This window comes from Myotis nattereri, assembly GCF_964212035.1.
Source record: "Myotis nattereri genome assembly, chromosome: 19".
Taxonomy (NCBI): domain Eukaryota; kingdom Metazoa; phylum Chordata; class Mammalia; order Chiroptera; family Vespertilionidae; genus Myotis; species Myotis nattereri.
Window position 1 is genome coordinate 8405951 of NC_138095.1, and position 19736 is coordinate 8425686.

The 19736-nt window shown below is 55.9% G+C and overlaps 1 protein-coding gene across 2 annotated transcripts; it reads left to right on the plus strand.

The window, feature by feature from the left end:
- Window positions 1-151: 151 nt before the first annotated feature.
- On the plus strand, window positions 152-11911 carry TBX3 (T-box transcription factor 3; the record flags this gene model as incomplete). Of its 2 annotated transcripts, XM_081114243.1 has the most annotated exons (8): window positions 158-1096; window positions 2666-2933; window positions 3841-3900; window positions 4165-4311; window positions 6402-6478; window positions 7438-7595; window positions 9007-9683; window positions 11450-11911. In XM_081114243.1, exons 1-8 carry the CDS (start codon window positions 720-722, stop codon window positions 11909-11911), a joined length of 2226 nt encoding a protein of 741 aa, XP_080970369.1. In that variant the 5' UTR covers window positions 158-719. The 2 variants fall into 2 exon arrangements, with proteins under 2 accessions (XP_080970370.1, XP_080970369.1); XM_081114244.1 differs by lacking the exon at window positions 3841-3900 and having other exon boundaries at window positions 152-1096.
- Window positions 11912-19736: the final 7825 nt, after the last annotated feature.

Genomic DNA, 19736 nt, shown 5'->3' on the forward strand with positions numbered 1-19736 from the left:
CCTCCGGAGGCTCGGCTCGGAGCGGAGGAAGGAGGAGGAGGAGGAGGCGGACGGAAGCCAGTGTGCAGTTCAAGTTTTGATAGCGCTGCTAGGAGAGGGCTTAAATCAGAGATTTTTTTCTTTCTTTCTTTCTTTTTTTTTTTTTTTTTTTAAGGAGAGAGACTTTTTCCGCTGTCTCGCCGGCGGTGCAAGCCGGGTCGAGCGCAACTGCAGGCGCCTCCTGCGAGGAAGAGAGAGGAACAGATAGGAGGGCGGGGGACGAAGGAGGAGAAGAAAAGGTAAAAAGTCTCCTAGGAGCACCGTTCGCGTTTGCAACAAAGAACTGGGGGCTGGGGCGCGCGGTCCCTGGGACCCAGGGCTGCGTGTCCGCTTGGAGCTGAGCAGCGGGGCGCGGGCGCGAGGCGTCAGCCTGCTCGCTCCTCTCGCCTCCGAAACCGACTTGCAGGGGCGGCTTTCTAAACACGCCAGACGCCAGGACAGTCACCCCGCGACCATGTCTCCCGATCGCTCGCCTTGCCCCCTTTAAAAGCGGCGTTCTCCTCCCCAAAAGACACTTGAGACACTGAACACCCTCCCTTCGAGGTGCTTTGGTTGCGATTTTTTTTTCTTTTCGCCTATTTTTTAAAAACTATGCGCTGCTGTTAATCAAAACAAAACAGCAGCTGCGGACTCGTGCCCGCGGAAGCCCAGCGCCCCGCCCGGAGTGGAGGAATCTCTCCATGAGAGATCCGGTCATTCCTGGGACAAGCATGGCCTACCATCCGTTCCTACCTCACCGGGCGCCGGACTTCGCCATGAGCGCGGTGCTGGGGCACCAGCCGCCCTTCTTCCCCGCGCTGACTCTGCCTCCCAACGGCGCCGCGGCGCTCTCGCTGCCCGGCGCTCTGGCCAAGCCGATCATGGATCAGTTGGTGGGGGCGGCCGAGACCGGCATCCCTTTCTCGTCCCTGGGGCCCCAGGCGCATCTGAGGCCTCTGAAGACCATGGAGCCCGAAGAAGAGGTGGAGGATGACCCCAAGGTGCACCTCGAGGCGAAGGAACTTTGGGATCAGTTCCACAAGCGGGGCACGGAGATGGTCATCACCAAGTCGGGAAGGTAAGCGAGCAGAGGGCCCCTCCCCAGACTCGTGGAGGGTTTTTCCTCCCTTTCCCTCTCTCCTCCCAGAACAGTGGGTTCGTCAGTCCGTGTGGCTGACGGGAAAACTTGGGTTCCCCTGGAACTGTGCAAAGACTCCGGGCCTGCCCGGTGGCAGGCGATTTCAGCTTACCTGGGTGTCAGCGGCGCTGGCGTTCCCTGCCTAACTCTGCAGCCTGCGTTTCCGACGGGATAGAGTTTTAAGGAGAGCCCAGACTCCTCTGCAGGAAGAAAGAAACCCACCCCACAGCATGCAGTCTCCCTGTTCAAACCTTTCTGGAACATCCTTCTGGCTTTGTTGATGTTGTGTTTTTTGTCTGCTTCATTTTGTGCTCACAGACAAAAACTTCAAGCCCCTTTCTTTTGTGTGGGAGCCGGAGGCCTGACACCAGCTCCCCCGGCCCTTTCTGTCCACCAGACCGGCCTCTGGGGCTGGAGGGGCCCTGAGCCCGAGGCTGCCGGGTCAGAGAGGAGTCACAGGGCAGCTGGGTTTGTTTGTCCACGCGCTTCACGTGTCCCTAATCCAAGGGAGAGTTCAGCCGGCGATTGGGGGATCATTAAGACTATGTTTGCAGACTCAAGGAGCCAGTTGGGGAGACCTAGACACATGCTTCTGTTTTGTGTGTAAATATTCTCGACCATATTTTACATGAGGTCCTTGCCTGAAAATCACGGATTTTTTTTTATGGCCTTGAAGTCGATCAAGGCATAAAGTTGGAAGAATAGAAATAAAATGCCGCTCAAGATGTCTTCAGCTTTCTCTGTCTATCCCAGTCACCTGAGGCCAAAGTTCGGGACAAAAATCCTCAAACCCAGGAGACATTTAGCCAGTTTCCCCGAGACGTGCTTCCTTTTAAGTCGTGAGGATAGAACCCCAGCACTTCTGGGGAACTGGCGGCGGTTTGGTGGCCCAGGCTGGCTGTTTGGGACTGGCCTGTGCAGTGGGGGAATGCGGTGAGCTGCGCCCGGGCGAGCTGGTTATCGGGCCTGGGAGTTCACCCCAAGCTACAAAATTCGGCTTTAGAACGCGCCGAAGTCCAGTTTCATTTTTCGCCAGCAGCGGATTGCTGCTCTGAAGCCGGGCTGCTTCGGAATAAACTGGACGTTCATTTCCTTGATAAGTGAAACATTTTCTCCTGGGCCAGCGGTGAAAAATTCCGGCTTTAACTGACCGCCCTTTGAAAACCCTACCCTGAGCGGTGTAGAGCTGGACCGGGGAAAAGGCAGGGGCAAGAACCTGTGAAGTCACACAGACAGGAAAATATATAAAGTGAGGAGACCCTGTAGAGAAATGGAACGCCACCCCTCACTTGTTTTGAATCTTGAGACATTTAAAGATAAATTAAAATCTGTTTGATACTTCTGCTGTTGCAAGAAAACTATGTTTCGCCCAGCCGCTCCACTTCTGAAACAGATAAGCTCACCCAAGCATTTTAAATTTGATTTAAATATTTTAGGGTAAATAGAGAATCAAACCCAAGATTCTAAGTGACTTGTTTTTCTTTCTTTTTCCCATCTCTCTTATCGCAGGCGAATGTTTCCGCCATTTAAAGTAAGATGTTCTGGGCTGGATAAAAAAGCCAAGTATATTTTGTTGATGGACATTATAGCTGCCGATGACTGTCGGTATAAATTTCACAATTCCCGGTGGATGGTGGCGGGTAAGGCTGACCCTGAAATGCCAAAGAGAATGTATATTCACCCGGACAGCCCGGCTACCGGGGAACAGTGGATGTCCAAAGTTGTCACTTTCCACAAACTGAAACTCACCAACAACATTTCGGACAAGCATGGATTTGTAAGTTTCATCGCTCCTTTCAGTAAAAAGTTCTCCCTCTCTCTGCTCTAGCAAAGGCAGCTCCCCCCTGGCCATGTGAAATCTCAGGCTTCTCTCTTCCTCTCTGTGGCCAAAGGTAGGGAACTTGTTGGATCCGCAGCAGAGCGTATTTCTCTCCGGAGAAGGGAAGGCCCAGCTTTTCTAAAAGAAAGGCACCTAGGGGCTCCTGTTCTGGGGCCGTTGTAGGGCTTGGGAAATGCCTGCCCTGACAGTGGAAGTCCAAAACCAATCGCTAGAAACTCAGTTTTTAAAAAAGTGATGTGTTCATCAAGGTTTTCAGATAATCCTTCTTCTCTTTTGAAATCAGCCATAGTATTTCTTGGGAGAGTGTGAAAGTTCGAGGCTTCTAGGAGGTTGTGAAAGGGTGTGATTGCATTTTTGGAAAGACCTTTTTGGTTGTTTTTTTTCTCTTTTACTCGAAAAGAATTGGGCTTGGGTGAAAGTCAGGTTTTATTAGAAATGAGACTGACCTCTGGAATCAAAATTGTGTGTGTGTTGGGAGTATATATATTTATGTATGTGGTGGGAGCATACTTAGAAACGTCCGGGAGACGTGGATGGCTTGTAAAAGTCTAGCGAAGGACCTTTTGCCCCCGGCCCCTACCCCTCCCCAACATTTCAACAAAAATAAACAGTGATAAGCGAGCAATAAGCAGCAAGATTAGGCCCAGGAAGGCGAGGAGGGCGCGGAAATTTCTTCAGCGGCAGGAATTGCATTTGAAGCCCTTGATTTGATTAAGGCATAAATATTCCTCTCTGGAGTTCAGCCTCTCTGGGCTTTAAGTGGATTGGGCTCGTCAATTAGTGGACGCTTAAAGGACTGAATCATTTTGTAAATTAAAATGCATGTTTTTTTCTATCTTTTAAGACTTTGGCCTTCCCAAGCGATCACGCAGCGTGGCAGGGGAATTATAGTTTTGGTACTCAGGTAGGCTAGGGTTCAAGGTTCGGATGAACCTGAGATGGTGAGGGTGGGGGGGACCCTTTGGAAGCTGACGAGCCATTTGGATTCTCCAGAAGATAACATTTGTCGAGTGACAAGTGCCCAAGGAGGTGCTCCCTGGAGGGGGGCTCGGTGCCAGCGCGGTGCCCTCCGGTGGGGTAGCTGTCAGCCTGGCAGGGGTCCGAGGACCCTGCTTGTCCCGCTAAGCACCCTTTTTGCTGTGTCTCTCTCCCCCGCCTGCCCCTGCAGACTATACTCAACTCCATGCACAAATACCAGCCCCGATTTCATATCGTGAGAGCCAATGACATCCTGAAACTTCCGTATAGTACATTTCGGACGTACTTGTTCCCAGAAACCGAGTTCATCGCTGTGACAGCATACCAGAATGACAAGGTAATCCGAGATGCTTTTTTGGGGCCTTAAAGGTGCGGCTGCTCCAGCCCTTTAAGCTGCTCTGGGTGAGGGTGAGAATTGGGATGGGGGTCTTGCATTCTCTTTTGCCATTGGACCGTCCGTGGAGCTTTGGTGAGTGGGGAAGGGGAACTGGTACCTTGCAGAGGCAGAAGAAAAAGAAAAGAAAACAACAACGAAAAAACCCACTTGACCAGCTAGGATTCAGGGCGGAGTGAAAAAAAATGCCAAACTGACTGCAGGCGAGAGAAGCTCCCAGTGACCAGCCTCTGATGCCACCCGCCCCACCCCCACCCTTGACCCCAGGGCTTTCTGCTGTTTGCTCCGAGGTTTAGCCTCTTTTCCTTCAGGAAGAAGGATCAAGAAATCAGGTTCCCAAGGAACCAGCTAAAGATTTAAGGCAGAAGCCAGGGGGGGTCCTGGGAGAAGAATCCCAGTGGAGCGGCTTCTCTCTCTTAGCCAGAAATCCGCGAGGAGCTGGTCTGGTTTTTATTACCTTCTATGCTGCTGTGTTTTTTATGGTGTGTCGTGTCTGTGTGCGTGCGTGTGCGTGTGAGTGTGTGTGAGTGTGTCTGCGTGTGTGTGCGTGTGTGCGCGTGTGTGAGTGTGAGTGTGTGTGTCTGTGTGCGTGTGTGTGAGTGTGTCTGTGTGTGTGAGTGTGTGTGTCTGTGTGCGTGCGTGTGCGTGTGAGTGTGTCTGCGTGTGTGTGCGTGCGTGTGCGTGTGTGAGTGTGTGTTTGGAAAAACTTACTCTGATCACAGGGTCATACTAATTGAGTTGTCTGAAGCTTTTGAGAGGAGGTGACCAAAGTCACCACTTCATTGGAAGTTGCTTCTTCCCTCCCGGGGCCTGAGGCCGGGGATTAGGAGTGTCCCAAATGGAACAGCAGGCAGCACCTGGTATGTACAGTTATGGTGGCCTGAAGGTCATGGGCACGGAGCGGAGCACAGAGACACTTTTAGCAGGCAGTTAGGGGGGGAGGGGGCGGCTGAGGACCCCTGCAATTCAACTTCTGAACCCTGGTCCGCAGGGTGAGTGCCGCTCCAGGGACAACACCCCGTTTTGAATTCACTGTCACTGTAGGGGGTTCCTCTGGGGCCAGCTGTTTCAGGTGTGGAGCCTTGGGACTAAGGTATCATGGCCTCCTTTCCCTGCAAGTCTTAAGCGCACCAGCATTTATTCCAAGGACAAGGATCCAGCCAGGGGGCCCTTTGCCACCTCCAGGCACATTATTATCCCCCCGAAGGGAAGGGATTTGGAAGAGGACAGAGGGCATTTCCCCTCGTGCCACAGAGCACACGCTCCCTCCAGCCCCAGAGCCCCACACTCTTACCTTGTTACTGTAATAATCAATTGTAGCAATTTTGATCAGACAAAGAGACCACGGGCCTTCTCTACCTAGTGGCCGTGGCAGAAGCAGATAAATGAAAACAAATGTTCCCAGGGGTCACCAGTCCTTTTAGATCTGTAATTGTCAATATTACAACTCCTTAAGCACCCACCCCACCCAGGGGGGGAAAAAAAAAAATCAAGCCCACTCTGGCATAAGGGTAGCAAAACCCCATAAGTCATCTCATTAGATTCACAGAAAAAGGTTGGAGTGTACGGTGTGTGCGCGTTTGTGTGTGTTGTGTGTGTGGGGCTAAGAAATGTGCCACAACGCATCTGATGATTAATTGCACGGTATTAAAAAAAACGCAAAATGAAAGCATACCTTTAAAGTCTACAGGTTGTCCCTTTTGACAATGCTGACAACTTTTCCATTTCTAAGCCCAAGCTGTTGGCTGCCCCGAAGAAAGAATGAGGCATCTCCCAGGTGGGGCCATTTCAGCGTGGAGTCCTGGTTTGGCCCCCTATGGGAGAGGCACACGGGGAAGAGTTCCCTTTGATTTTTACCTCCAGCCCCTCCACACATCTGCCTGTAACCCCTCTCCCTTTCTCTTCAACCTAGCACACCCCAGCGACCTCGCCTGTTGGCAGTCAGATCTCTAGTGAACTGCTAAGTTGAGGGAAACAGAACATTCTAGAACACGAGGCCAACGTGTCTTTCTTGCTTGTGTGTCCTCCTCTAGATAACCCAGTTAAAAATAGACAACAACCCCTTTGCGAAAGGATTCCGGGACACTGGAAATGGCAGGAGAGAGAAAAGGTGAGCTGAGACAATTATTTCTTTCTCAGATAATTTAGAAAAAATCACTTCGCTAAGTCCCAAGTCTCAACTGTGGGGTGCAGGCCCTTATATTAGGGGAGGGAGGGAAGGTGGTCATGAACTCCCCTCTGCCAAGTGCTTGCTGGTTTCTGTATACAGGTTCTTCTAACACCTACATGTCACCTTAAAGGACGGTAGCCAGGCCACACCATGGCTCTCTCGGGAAGAAAAGGGACGGGGATAATCAGTTATGTACAGATGCTATTAATTCCTAATTAATTGAAGTTACTCCTGGACAGGTCCCGGGAAAGAACTAAGCCATTCACGAAATGCTTTGGAATTTTTGCAAATACCATCAGACAGAACGGAGGCCCCTGGAGCACCCTGGGGCTCCCTCCTTTGTGGGTACAGGGATCATTTTGCATCAAGCAGACAGCTAGAGAGTCTATGAAAGGAGCTCCCCTCCCCCACCCGCTTTCAAAGAATTTCTAAAATCCACAAAATTAACTCAAATTTTTAACCTACCCCCTGAGGGAAGGCAGGCGCTAAAAAATAATTTCTAACGTCTAAATAGGTTTTTTTTTTCCCACTCCAATTAATAGGGACGGATCACAGATAAGTGCAGCGTGAAATAACCACTTCCTCCCGTCTTAGCCACCAGTGGGGAGTTTGTCGGCTTTTTGTTTTTAAACCAAATCACAGCCCACACCCGTGCCCTTTCCCTAATGCAACCCTGATCTTGAATGCATGCACCTTAAGCCATATTCCACCCGACACCCCTGGGACACCGTCTTCAGCCCAGGGAGAGGGTCAAGAACAATGTGTGGCCTGTGTGGCTGTCCCCGGGGCAGGCAGGTGGCAGAGTCAGTGTGGCCCGGGGGTGAGGTGTGCGCCTCCGGGGAGAGGGTGAGCCAGGGGGACGGGCGATCTGTGCTGACGCTGGGTGTGGGCTTCTGCAGGAAACAGCTCACCCTCCAGTCCATGAGGGTGTACGAGGACCGACACAAAAAGGACACGGGCACCTCGGACGAGTCCTCCAGCGAGCAGGCAGCCTTCAGCTGCTTCGCTCAGTCCTCCTCCCCGGCTGTCTCCACTGTTGGCACCTCCAACCTCAAAGGTAAGCCAGCCTGGGCACCTGGATGATGTCCGGACTCCAGTCATGGAGGCCTGGGAGAGTGGGGGGCTGGGGCACCCACCAGGGAGGTTGCCCCTCGCATTCTGCAGACATTCCTAGAAGTCCCTAAACTGGAGCCAGCGCTCCAGAAGGGGGCCCAGGTGTATCCTCCTCCCTGAGCTGGTATAAGGTGTGGGCAGAACCCCTTCCCTCAAACCTCAGTTTGGCTGTGAGTAGGGTGGTGTCTGTATATTCCCTCTTGGTGGGGGCAGCTTAGAAAACATGGCTGGGACCCCCCTACGTACCCCCCCCCCCCCACACACACACACACAAACTGTCTCCAAATTACTGACTTTCTACCATCTTTGACCTCAAAAGTCAGACGTGTTGGGCTGGGGGTGGGCGGAGGAGGGAGGCCAGGAATTCCCCGCTACCTGGAAAGGGAAGGTGACCTAGAACACATCCAGTGGTAGAGCCACAACCTGTGAGAGGGGATGGGCCTCGGGGTGCAAGTCCCGGAGGGAGGGGAGGGGTTGGGAGGGGACGGGATGGTTCAAATCCCCAGTCCGTTTCCTGTGTTTAAAGAGCAAAGAACTATTTATCTGGAAAGACACACGCACGCTCTCGCAACGGGAAGAGACCTGTTTTTCCGTTTCATCAAATGGAAGTCCTTTATGTCTTCAATCCATTTAAGCTTTAAACATAACATAAGATGCCTTTGCCTTTTTTTTTTTTTCTTTTTCTGGTGGGACACCCACCAAGGGTGTGGTGAAAGCAAAAGGAACCTATGCTTGTCAGGGGGCAGGGAGGGGTCTGCCCAGCACCCATCTCTGTCTGCAGGGATGGGGCAGTCAGAGGCTCCCCTGAGTGTGTGTGTTGGGGGCAGGGAGTGCGTTTCTGCCACCACCCATTCAGGTGTCAGGGTTCTCTCCAAACAAATCCTTCCCCAAGAATTCACAAATTTGTGGAAGGCACTGATCAGCCACTAAACAAAGACCCGGATGGTGGCTAGGGGGTGTTCCCACAGTGAGTTTTAGTGCGAGTCCTTGTTATTTAAAAGAAATTTGCAATTGAAAGGCAAGTAAAGGCAGTCTGACAGCAGTAGGAGCCAAATCCCTGCCAGTAAAAAAAAAGTAAAATCCATTACCAGTTGAGAGAGGTGTCCGTGGGGGGTGGGGGTGGGGGCGGTCTATCTTCATGGTTAGCTTTCTGAATCTTCCCACTGAAGTGGGGGAGGATCACCGCTCCCATTTTGCAGATGAGAAAACTGAGGCACTAGAGAGGTGAAGGGGCTTGCGGGGTGTTCCCCTGCTAGTGAGTGGCTGAGCCAGGTTTCATCCTGGGGAGCTGGCTTCCAGGGCCCAGATTGGAGCTCACGTCCTTCGGCCACGCTCTTGCCCCCCTCCTTCGGCAGATCTGTGTCCCAGCGAGGGTGAGAGCGACGCCGAGGCCGAGAGCAAAGAGGAACACGGCCCGGAGGCCTGCGACGCGGCCAAGATCTCCACCACCACGTCGGAGGAGCCGAGCCGCGACAAGGGCAGCCCCGCGGCCAAGGCGCACCTCTTCGCGGCTGAGCCCGGCGGCCGGCCCCGGGACAGCGGGCGGCTGGACAAGGCGTCGCCCGACTCGCGCCACAGCCCGGCCACCATCTCGTCCAGCACCCGCGGCCCGGGCGCGGAGGAGCGCCGGAGCCCGGGCCGGGAGGGCGCCGCCACGTCCAAGGCCGAGGAGGCGCGCGCGCTGCCGGCCAAGGAGGCCTTCGCGCCGCTCACGGTGCAGACGGACGCGGCCACCGCGCACCTGGGCCAGGGCCCCCTGCCCGGCCTCGGCTTCGCCCCCGGCCTGGCGGGCCAGCAGTTCTTCAACGGGCACCCGCTCTTCCTGCACCCCAGCCAGTTCGCCATGGGGGGCGCCTTCTCCAGCATGGCCGCGGGCATGGGACCCCTGCTGGCCACCGTGTCCGGGGCCTCCACCGGCGTGTCGGGCCTGGATTCCACGGCCATGGCCTCGGCCGCCGCGGCGCAGGGACTGTCGGGGGCGTCTGCGGCCACCCTGCCCTTCCACCTCCAGCAGCACGTCCTGGCCTCTCAGGTATTTATGCTCCTTCCTCCTGCCTCCTCCCCAGCCCCTCCCCCAGCCCCACTGGTCTAGTAACTTTAAATGATAATAATTGCTAGGTGCAAGGTGTATCTCCTAGATTCATCACAACCTGACACTGCCCCCTCCCCAATACTTAAATTTTTTCAAAGTTAAGGGATGTTTATAGCAGAGTAGGTAGGTAGGCGGTAATAATAACTATACACAGCACTTAACGTTGTGCCAGGTACTCTTCTGAGTACTTGATCTATTCTTTCTGTGGTCCGGTTATCCCCTCCACTTTATAGATGAGGCCCAGAGAGGCTGAGCAACTTACCCAAGGCCACACAGCGGGTAGGTGGTGGAGTAAGGCTCTACCCCAGGCAGCCTCACTCCAGGGCCTTTTCCAGTGTCTGTGATTTTAGCTTCAGCGCTGCAATCAGACAAGGGAGAGACCGAGGCCTGGGGAGCGGAAGTGACTCCCTGGGGATGGGAACTGAATCTCTCGCCCCCCCCCCCCAGCCTTTCCTCCCCTTTGACGCTTTTCCCCTGCTCCCGTCCCAAACAGGCCAGCCTGTTCCCCAAAGGGTTAATGGTGTGTGCACACGTGGGAAATGTCGGGGTTGAGGGGCAGCCTGGCAGCCTCCGTGTGGAGCAGACAGCTGTGCTGGGGCACGGGGTGGCCAGGGAAGGCTTGGCCGCTGGGAAACACTCTGAACTGGTGAAAAGGTTCCGTGAGGCTTTCTGCACGCCCGGCCTTGTGTTTTGTCTGAGCACATTCGTCTCCCTTCCCTGAGCCAAGAGGCCGGATTGGCCTCCCTCCCTGCGGGGAGGAGGGGACTGAGGAAAAAGGGGTTGGTTTCTGGCCTTTCTCAATTCCTGCCTTCTCCTCCGCTGGCCCCTCGTGCAGACCAGGCCACAGGTGGGCAGGTGATCTGTGGGCACTCGGGCACCAGTGGCACCTCCAGGCAGGGGACAGAGACGTGGCCCAGACAGGTCCCTGGGTTTTACACTCTGCTTCTGCCACTTGCTAGCTCGCGAGTTCCTGTGCCCCCGGGGCCTGCCTCAGTTTCTCTACCTGTGACACCAGCATAGCAGGCTGGGCGACTTCCTGCCTCTGTTTGTAGCAAACACTGTGTCCCTCTCCCTTCCCAGTTTTCTTCTGCTTGAGGTCTTCCCTGTTTGTTTTTTGGTGTGTGTGTTTTTTTTGTTTTGTTTTGTTTTTTGCTTTGTGAAACTTCTAGGGTTGGAGTGGAAGGGTTCTGGAGGGGACCAAGAATGAGAAATAATTGTGCCTAATAATGTATGCCCTCTGGTTCATACTCAGCCACCATGGGGGGGGGGGGGCGAGGAACTGACCATAGCCCCATTTAACAGGTGCAACAACGGACCCTGAGGGAGCATGTCTGTCAGTCCTGTTGGCCAGGCACCTGAGTAGCATATTGAAGGCATTAGCTCAACTAATGTCCACAAAGTTCCCGATAGTATATGAATTATTTACTGTTTCCCTGTTGCTCTTTTTTTATATGAGAAAGCTGAGGCACATGGAGGGGAGGACCTCGCTAGGTGACACAGCTAAGATGTAGATCTAGAAAAATAAGTCTGAGTGGCCTCCCCCCTCCTCCACCTCCAGCCTGCTCCCCCCCCCCCCCAGACAACCGGGACTTTGCTCACTTGCTGGAGGTCCCCAGGTGGGGGCGGGGTCGGGGGGGGGGGGAGCAGCCCAGGTTGGCTCCTCCCTCCTCGCTGACTCGCTGCCCGCGTTTCTCTTCCCTCCCCAGGGCCTGGCCATGTCGCCTTTCGGAAGCCTGTTCCCCTACCCCTACACGTACATGGCCGCCGCGGCCGCCGCCTCCTCCGCCGCGGCCTCCAGCTCCGTGCACCGCCACCCCTTCCTCAACCTGAACACCATGCGCCCGCGCCTGCGCTACAGCCCCTACTCCATCCCCGTGCCGGTGCCCGACGGCAGCAGCCTGCTCACCACCGCCCTGCCGCCCATGGCCGCGGCCGCGGGGCCCCTGGACGCCAAAGCCGCCGCGCTGGCCGCCAGCCCGGCCTCGGTGGCCGTGGACTCGGGCTCGGAACTCAACAGCCGCTCCTCCACCCTCTCCTCCAGCTCCGTGTCCTTGTCGCCCAAACTCTGCCCCGAGAAAGAGGCGGCCACCAGCGAACTGCAGAGCATCCAGCGGCTGGTCAGCGGCCTGGAGGCCAAGCCCGACAGGTCCCGCAGCGCGTCCCCGTAGGCCCCTCCCCAGCGAAGACTCTTCATTCCAGTCCCGTCCCGTCCCGTCCCGTCTGCAGTGCACTTTGTGGGATGTAAACTGAACCCCGGCGCGGGCGCGCGCGCGCGGGCGGTGGGGTTGGCCCCGGCTTGGTGCGGTCCTGCCTGGGAAGGGGTGCCTGGCTGCTCCCGGAGAGAATGTGCTAGAAACAAGCCCTGTCTCCTTGGCGTGGTTTATATATCCGGGACCTGGTGCAGGTCCTGGGGGCTGAGAACCGTCTCTTGCACGGAGCCGGTGGGGGTGGGAGTTAAAACTGGTTTGTCCAGAGCACCTCCCGGAGGCTGGTCTGGGTGGGGGCCTGGGCCCGAAAGGTAGCCAGGCCCGAGGGGTGGGGGGCGGGGAGGGTGTTGAAAAGTTTCTCTCCCAGTGCAGATTTTATATATTTTTTTCCTTCACCGTGTCCAGTGGAAACAAAAACAAGTAAAATTTAAAATATATATATATATATATATACCGGGGGCAAATGAGTACATTAACATGATTTCTGTTTGTGAAAGATGAAAACTTTTTAGTGACTTGCCTATCCGTTCTCAATAAATGGCTAAGCAGCATTGTTTCGGGGTGGGGGTGGGGAGCCCCAGCCCGCCATGTTTAGTCTCTTAAGATAATCTGTGTCTTTTTTCATATTGTGATGTTTTAAGAGCCACTGTAGGCCTCTTCTTGCATGTCCCACAGCCATATACTTACTTGTGGTTTTTCCTTTTGAATGGTCCCACACCCCCTCCCCAGCTCTCCTTGGCGGCCGATTGAAAGGGAAGGGGGTGGGAAGACACACGAAAACATGAGTTTATTTTCTCTAAGCTCCATAGCAGGATTCCTGCCTGCCTGTCTCTCTCTCTCTCTCTGGCGGTTCTTTCTCTTTCCTGTATATGCAATAACAAGGTTTAAAAAAAAAATAATAAAGAAGAAGCGAGACTATTAGCAAAGTATTTATGTAATTATTTGATAACTCTTGTAAATAGATGGAATATGAATGCTCGGAAAATTAAACTTTAATTTATTGACATTGTACATAGCTCTGTAAATAGGATCCGCAGCTGTCCAGTTTTGTGTGGATTCCCTGCAGGCAGTTTTATTTCAAGGTCACAGGATCGCTTTTGGAACTAGGAAACACTTTCTGCACCAACACCAACCACTTTCTAAACGGTTGTGCGCAAAAAAAAAAAAAAAAAAAAAAAAAAAAAAAAAAAATTCTTAATGTCCAAGAGTGAGAGAAAGTGTTATTGCCTGTTTTACCCAGAATTGGGGAGGTGGTGGTGCCACTTCCCAGTTCCACCTTAAATTCCTTAAAATGTCACACCCCACCTTGTGGTTCTGAGGTTGCTTGGGGGGGGGGGATGGGGGGCCTCGGGGTGGGGGTTGCCGAGGCTGCGGCTTGACTTCCTAATTTTTCTCTTGTATTTGTATTTGCTAGTCTCTGATGTCGTCCAAACGCAGTGGAATTGACTACTGTCTTCACTATTGTTTTGCATTGGTGCCTTTAGAGAGATCTATTCACAGTTCAAAAGTCAGGTGCTGAGATGGTTTAAAAGACAAAAGCTCATGAAGGTATATTTTGTGTTATAATCGATGAGTTCTTTGGTTTTCTGTATCATCCCTCCCCCTTGAAAACGTCATTGAAATTTCAATAAATTTTTATTGAAATGTCTTTGGGCCTGGTTCCTTACGGTTCCTTACGTGCTTTCTTTAGGGACCTTGGGCATCTTCCTCTCCTGCCTCCCTCTACCCTCTTCCCTTCGCCTTTAAGCAATTAAGACCGCCCCCACCGAACCCAAATGAGATGTCACTCAAGTTACAAAGCTAAAAACAAAAGTCCCTGACTCCGCCAGGGGAGCCGGCCGCTCCAATCTGAAACTACTTTTCCTTTAAATTAGGGAGCAGGACGAGAGACGGAAGGGGGCTGATTGGAACGGGATAGAATAGCAATTTCAGATACTTGAGTTTTAATGGGAAAAGAATGCTCCCCTCCCCAAGTCAGTGTTTCCCACACGAGTCCGACCGCAAAGACGCTGGCGGACTGCGTACGTTTTCGTTTCAGCCTCCCTCTCCCTTGCCCCCTCGCGGAATCTCCGCTGCCAGCCGCGGCTTGGCCAGGCGGCGACCCCCCGACCCCCACCCCAGTTGTCAGCCAGTCCCCCTGGCGGTCCCCGGTGACTCCGAGGGGGCCAGCTGACCCAGGGCGCCCCGGCGAGGCCCCGGCCCGAAGTCGTGCGTGCAGAGCGCGGCCAGCTCCGCCAAGCTCGGCTGTGTCACGCGAGGGGGGAGGCCGGCCTTCCGCGCCGGGAAGGGCAACCCCAGGGCGCACGTTTGACCCCCTCCCAGGGGAAAGTCACCCGGGAGGCCGGCTCCCTCCTCCGCTTCTCCCCTCCAACCAGCCTCCAGGCTGTTCGAGGAGTTGCCTTTTGAAGTTCAATTTATCTTTGAAACATTCAATAAAAAATGGTGAGGCAGCGACAGTCTTTTGGTCTCCTAGCCTTCCCACCCCCAGCTGCATTTCGGAGGTGCGTGTGTGTATGTGTGTGTGTGGGGGGGATAGGGATGGGGGGGGGGGGAATGTACGGGAAGGTTCTCCAGGCCTTTCTTGCCCTGAGGGCCGTGACGTGAGGGCCCCGCCGGAGCCGGCCTGACTGCCCCCTCCCCCTCCCCCTCCCTGGAGCCCGCCAGCCCGGCCCCAAGTCCCTGTCACCTTCCAGCCTCTGGAATGGCCGGCGAGGGGACCCCTCCCCTCCTCCATCCTGCACTTGGGAGGGGGTGGAGGTCAGGACCTCTGGAGAGGGGAGCAAAGCCCTCTCCCTCTCCAGCGGGCACGTGGGGACCCCGCAGCCTCCCCTGCTCTGTGTCCCGCGGTGGGAGGGAAAACGACCGGGGGACGGGCGGTGCGGGGCCTGGGGACCTTGGGGAGCGAGCTCCCCCCGAGGCCCGGAGGCGTCCAGGGCGCGCCCGTGGCTGGCCCCGAGACGACGTGCGGGCTGCGCCCCCCGGGAGGTGCGAGTCGGCCGGCGGCGCCCAGAGGCGCTCTCCCGAGTGGGGAGCAGGGGCGCAGACAGCCTCGGCCTCAAAGAGGGAAGGAATGCTTTTCTTTCCCGGCCCAGATCCGCAGAAATGCTCGCCTCCTCCTCACCTCCCCCCCACCCCCACCCCCACCCCCCAATGCTCGGACAGTGCTCGGGCGTGCTGCCGGCCTCTCCCACCGTGGGCAGGGTTTTCTTTCTTACTTTCTTTCTTTTTTTTAATCTCCTTTGTATCTTATTTGTATATAGTGATGTTAATGAGTAACTCTTGTGGCGCTGATGGACGGGGGGTGAATGGCTCGCAATCTCTCCGGATTTCGTTGCCTATTACTCACCTGGCGCCGGTCGCAATCTCGCCGCGGGCTTTATGGTGGCGGCGGCGGCCGCGGAGGCCACTCGGAGCCGGCGCCTTCGCCCTTTTTCCAGGCTTTGAGTGCCACCTATCTGTCTGGCGCACGAATGCGCCCCGGTGGCCGCGGCTGGCTCCGCACCCCGGCGCCTCCCGGGTCCCGGAACCGGGGCACGTCCCCTCTGCCTCTTCTCCTCCTCGCCACCCCCAGCCCGCGCGTCCTCTCCCACGGCTCCCCCGCCCCGGCCCCCAGCTTCGGGAGAAGCTGCAGTCAGTCATCTCTTTCCTGAATATCACTTTCACTCCTGCTGGGACCTCAGATGAGAAAACCAGTCCTTCCCGCCTCTGGGTTTCCAAGGAGCGCAAGGAAATTCAATGCGGGACTCTTTCCCCCAATTTTCTGGCCAAGTCCTTTGCTGCTCGCGGTGGAAATCGCCAGCAGTTCCCCCGCCCCAGGGGTCAGGGACCAACCTGAGCTCCTGCCGGGTAGATGGAGAGGCGGGACGCCCTGTCTCCAATATCCACCCCTCGGATTCTACCTGGATGCAGCAGCTCTTGGGCTCGATGCGCTGCCTTTATTACTTTATAACTCTGGGTGGTTGTTTTCTTTTCGGTGTTTTCCACTGACCAAGTCTCAGGGACAAAGGCCACTGCTGGCGGGAGCAGCAGTCCGCAATGGCCCGGGCGAGGGTCAGGGGCTGCCGCCCGCAGGCCTAGCGACCTGGTGATTTGTAGATTGAAGGTGATAAATACGGGTGCCGGCCCGCGCCCTCCGGCCCCCGCCCCTTGGGAAGGCCGGCTCCAAGCCTGCTCGCGCCCAGGCGTCTGAGACTGGCGGCGGGGGAGGGAAAGGGGTCGCTTTTGCTGCGCTTGGAGCCGCGGGTGGAGGCGTCCGGGTTCCTGCTGACCTCCCGGCGCTAATTGCAGGGGCCGAAGGGCGCGCCCGGCAGTGGCAGGGGTCACGACCCCGCGTCCCTCCTCCCGGTCCCGGCTGGCCCGCCGGAGCCGAGTGTGTGTGCGCGCGTGCATGTGTGTGAGTGTGGCTAGAGCCTCCCTCTGCCTCTGTCCTGAAACCCACCGGTTCTTTGTGGCGCGGAGGCCGTTAAAACAATTCCATCCAAGAAGGAAAACCCTCCCGGTGACCTTTCCCCCCCGCCGGCAGACAGGCCGCCGCCTTCGGCGGCGAGCGGCTTGGAACGCTTCGGGTCCCTGCGCTTTCTGCGTCGCTGGTTTCCAAGTCTGACCTCGCGGCGACCGGCCAAGAGGGTGGCTGTGGGCCGGTGGAGACGCGAGGTCGCGAGCCGCCACCGGGGCTCTGCTCTTCCTCGCTGTGGCCTCTCCCCGAGGGTAGGCGCCGGGCGTGCGTTCAGGGGGCCGGCTACACAGGTGTCAGGAGTGGGTGCGTGTGCGCGCGTGCCCGTGTGCGCGCTCCATCTGGGGATGTCTCTTCCAATTTGCATTTGGAAGTTCATGCCCAAGACAGTTCCGGATGTCGATGCCTTTGGTTGTTTTATAATCAAGATGCGTATAATCAAGACGTATATATGTTGCAGATGTTGGCGTTCAAAGTACACATAACAACAATAAAAATAGCTGGCACGGAAGGGCCACGTGCGCGTGCCACAAAAGGGGTCTCCTTTAACTCTCCCAGTTAACCCTTGCAGGCGTGTGCGGCGTTTACGCCTGTTTTACAAAGGAGGAAACCGAGGCACGAACAGCGAGTCACTTACCCAGAGCATGGGAGAAACCGCAGTGGGCTCCAGGGTCCCCCCTAACCAGGGCTCCTGGTTCAGGGGGAGCAGGAGGAGGAGGTACCTGCAGTGTCCGGGTGCAGAGAAATCTTTGGGCGCGTTCCGATTTGGGTGTGTATCCCCTTAGCTTTTCCTTTTAATTTCTTATGCCATCTGCAGGGTAAGTGTGAAGGGGAAGCTTTTACTTGAGCATCCCACTCCATGTCCCTCTCCCCACGCCCCCACCCCATGCCCCAAAACCGGATGGTCCTTTGTTCCCAAGCAGATGACGCCCCAGGTGGAAGGGAACAAACCCCATTAAAAATGCCTGTGGCCTCAACAATAAAGAATTATTTTTTTTTAAAAAAAAAATGCTTGCGGCCAGGCACCGGAGCAGAGCCCAGGGATCTTCCTGAGTGTCGCCAAGGAGTGGGGATCTCAGCAGCGCAGTGCCCCGTGGGCCAGGGCAGGTGGGGCGACCACACTGACCCCAGGTGCTCCCTCTGCCTGGTCCGGGAGCTGTGGGGGTCTGGGCTTTTCTCCATCCGCCTGGGACCCGCCCCCTCCCCCCAGGCCCGAGCATTTGCTGTGGGAAGGCCTGGGACTGCCAGTGGGGGTCTCAGCCCGAGCCAGGACCAGCTTGCAGGTCCTAAGGAAATTCAGTTTGGCCTCTTTCTCTCAGCTCCTTGGCTGCAGCTGGGAGCCCAGGGCTCAGCTACCAGGGAGACAGGTTCTGCGGAGAAGCAGGAGAGGGGGTGCAGCTCCTGCCCTAAGAAACAGGGCGCCTGGTTCTGTGACAGCCTGGCCCAGGTCCCCCGGCCCCCCGCACAGTTGTAGGCCCCGGACCCCCTAGAGAGCGCAGGCCAGGGTCTGGCTGCAGGCTGCGCCGGGTGAAACAACACATGCGAGGCTCGGGTAGGGAGTCCGGGACCCTCTTTTCCGCTCCCAAGACCCTACTTAGGGCTTTCTGCATGGAGGCTGGGATGAATCAGGTGGCCTGTGCGGCTCGGATCGAATCGCGCAGCTGGGCTGCAGCCACTGGGATGGGGGCAATGGGAGCTTCGTGAGGGCATTGGTACCATCCCCGCCCGTCAGCTCCCCTGGCCCTGTCCTAGTCCAACGAGGCCGGGCAGCCAGTCTATTGAGCTTTTGAAATGCGATCCTCCTGCCACTTGGGTTTCCTACTAATGCCTGGAGCTCTGGTTTCGGGTTGGGGAGAGGATGGCTTCCCCAGGCCCCCACCAGCCCCCCCCCCCCAGCTTGGGGCTCCTCCTGCCCCTGCCCCTTCAAGGCCCCCAAAACGTCAAGGGCACCCCAGCACAGACCTGACACTCCCGTGGGAGTTTCCTTCCTGCCATTTTTGCATGTGGCCAGTCCACCCCAGTCCCCAGCACCGGCATCTTGGACGTAACTTCTTTTTCTTTTTATGCCGGGACCAGGCGCCCTTCACTTCTGCAGTAGCCCCAGGGGAGCGCCAGCTGTCTTGGTCGCCCCCACCCTCAACCCTCCCGAACCCGGGCACAGAGCCGAGAGGTGAGCCCTGGCTGAGAACGTGTCTGCCCCACAGGGCACCCATCACCCCACTCCATGCCAGGCCTTCTCCCTGGCGCCCACAATTGGGCATTCTCTAGGCTGGGGGCTCTTGACCAAAGCCAGGGTTTGTGGATTCTCAGAAATCACACACAAAGGTTTGTTATTGCGCATATATGCAGACAAGGGGGGGGGGGCGAACCACAATTATCCCCAGGTTCTCAGCCAAGTGTGAGCACAACCAAATTAAGAGCCTCTCACACTGCTTTGAAGACCAAAAGAAATGGGGGTGGGGGAGTTTAGGGTGCCCCCGGAGACTTTTGTCTTGGTAGGTCGATTCAGCTTTAGGCACTGGCTCTTTGGTCTGTATCTCTCTCACCTTCTTCTCTAAGGACACTGTTTCTTCACGTATTTTTCATCTAAGCCTCCAGACCCTAAAGGCCTCAGGCGTTGCCTAATTAGTTGACTAATTAATGATATTAACTTATTAACCAAATGATTAGGAACAGTCATTATCACCCCCAGTGAATTCTGTGTTAATTTCCTGTTGCTGGAGCCACCCCCACTGGACGATCCCGATCCCGGGTCATAAAAGGAAAGCTCTTTGCATAAAACAATGACTTTTCACTGCATTCCTCCCAACGCGAGATCTAGGGTGAGGGGAGCTGCGGAGGAGTCCCCTCTTGGGGTCCAAGTCGGGGTAACCCCAGCTGCTGAACCCCCTTGAAGCCACCTCCACACACATCCCGGTGACATAGTGAGGAGGGCAGACTCCATCTTTGTTCAGATCTTCGGGCTTCGGTTTTTCATTAAAGGCACACCTGGTGGACTTGGGGAGGGGTCTGGGTTTTGGAAGACAGATGTGTCTGTTGGAGGGGGATCACTGCGGGTCGGAGGGTCCCCTGAGCCTTTTCCTCGGGGCAAAGATCAACACGGTGAAGGCAGGCACCTCTTTCAACGCCGCCGTTCCCTTCATCATTCCTGCCCAGCGAAGCCTAGAACAGAGTGTGCGTGGGCCACGGGCGAGTCTGAAGGCCCAGGGACCCCCTGCCTGGCAAGGCAGAGGGTACAGTGGACGCATTTATAAATGTCGTCTTCGTACCCGTCAGGCTTCCCTCGTTTCTTTCACTTTTTATTCAGGCAAACTCGGGACAATTCACAAGCAC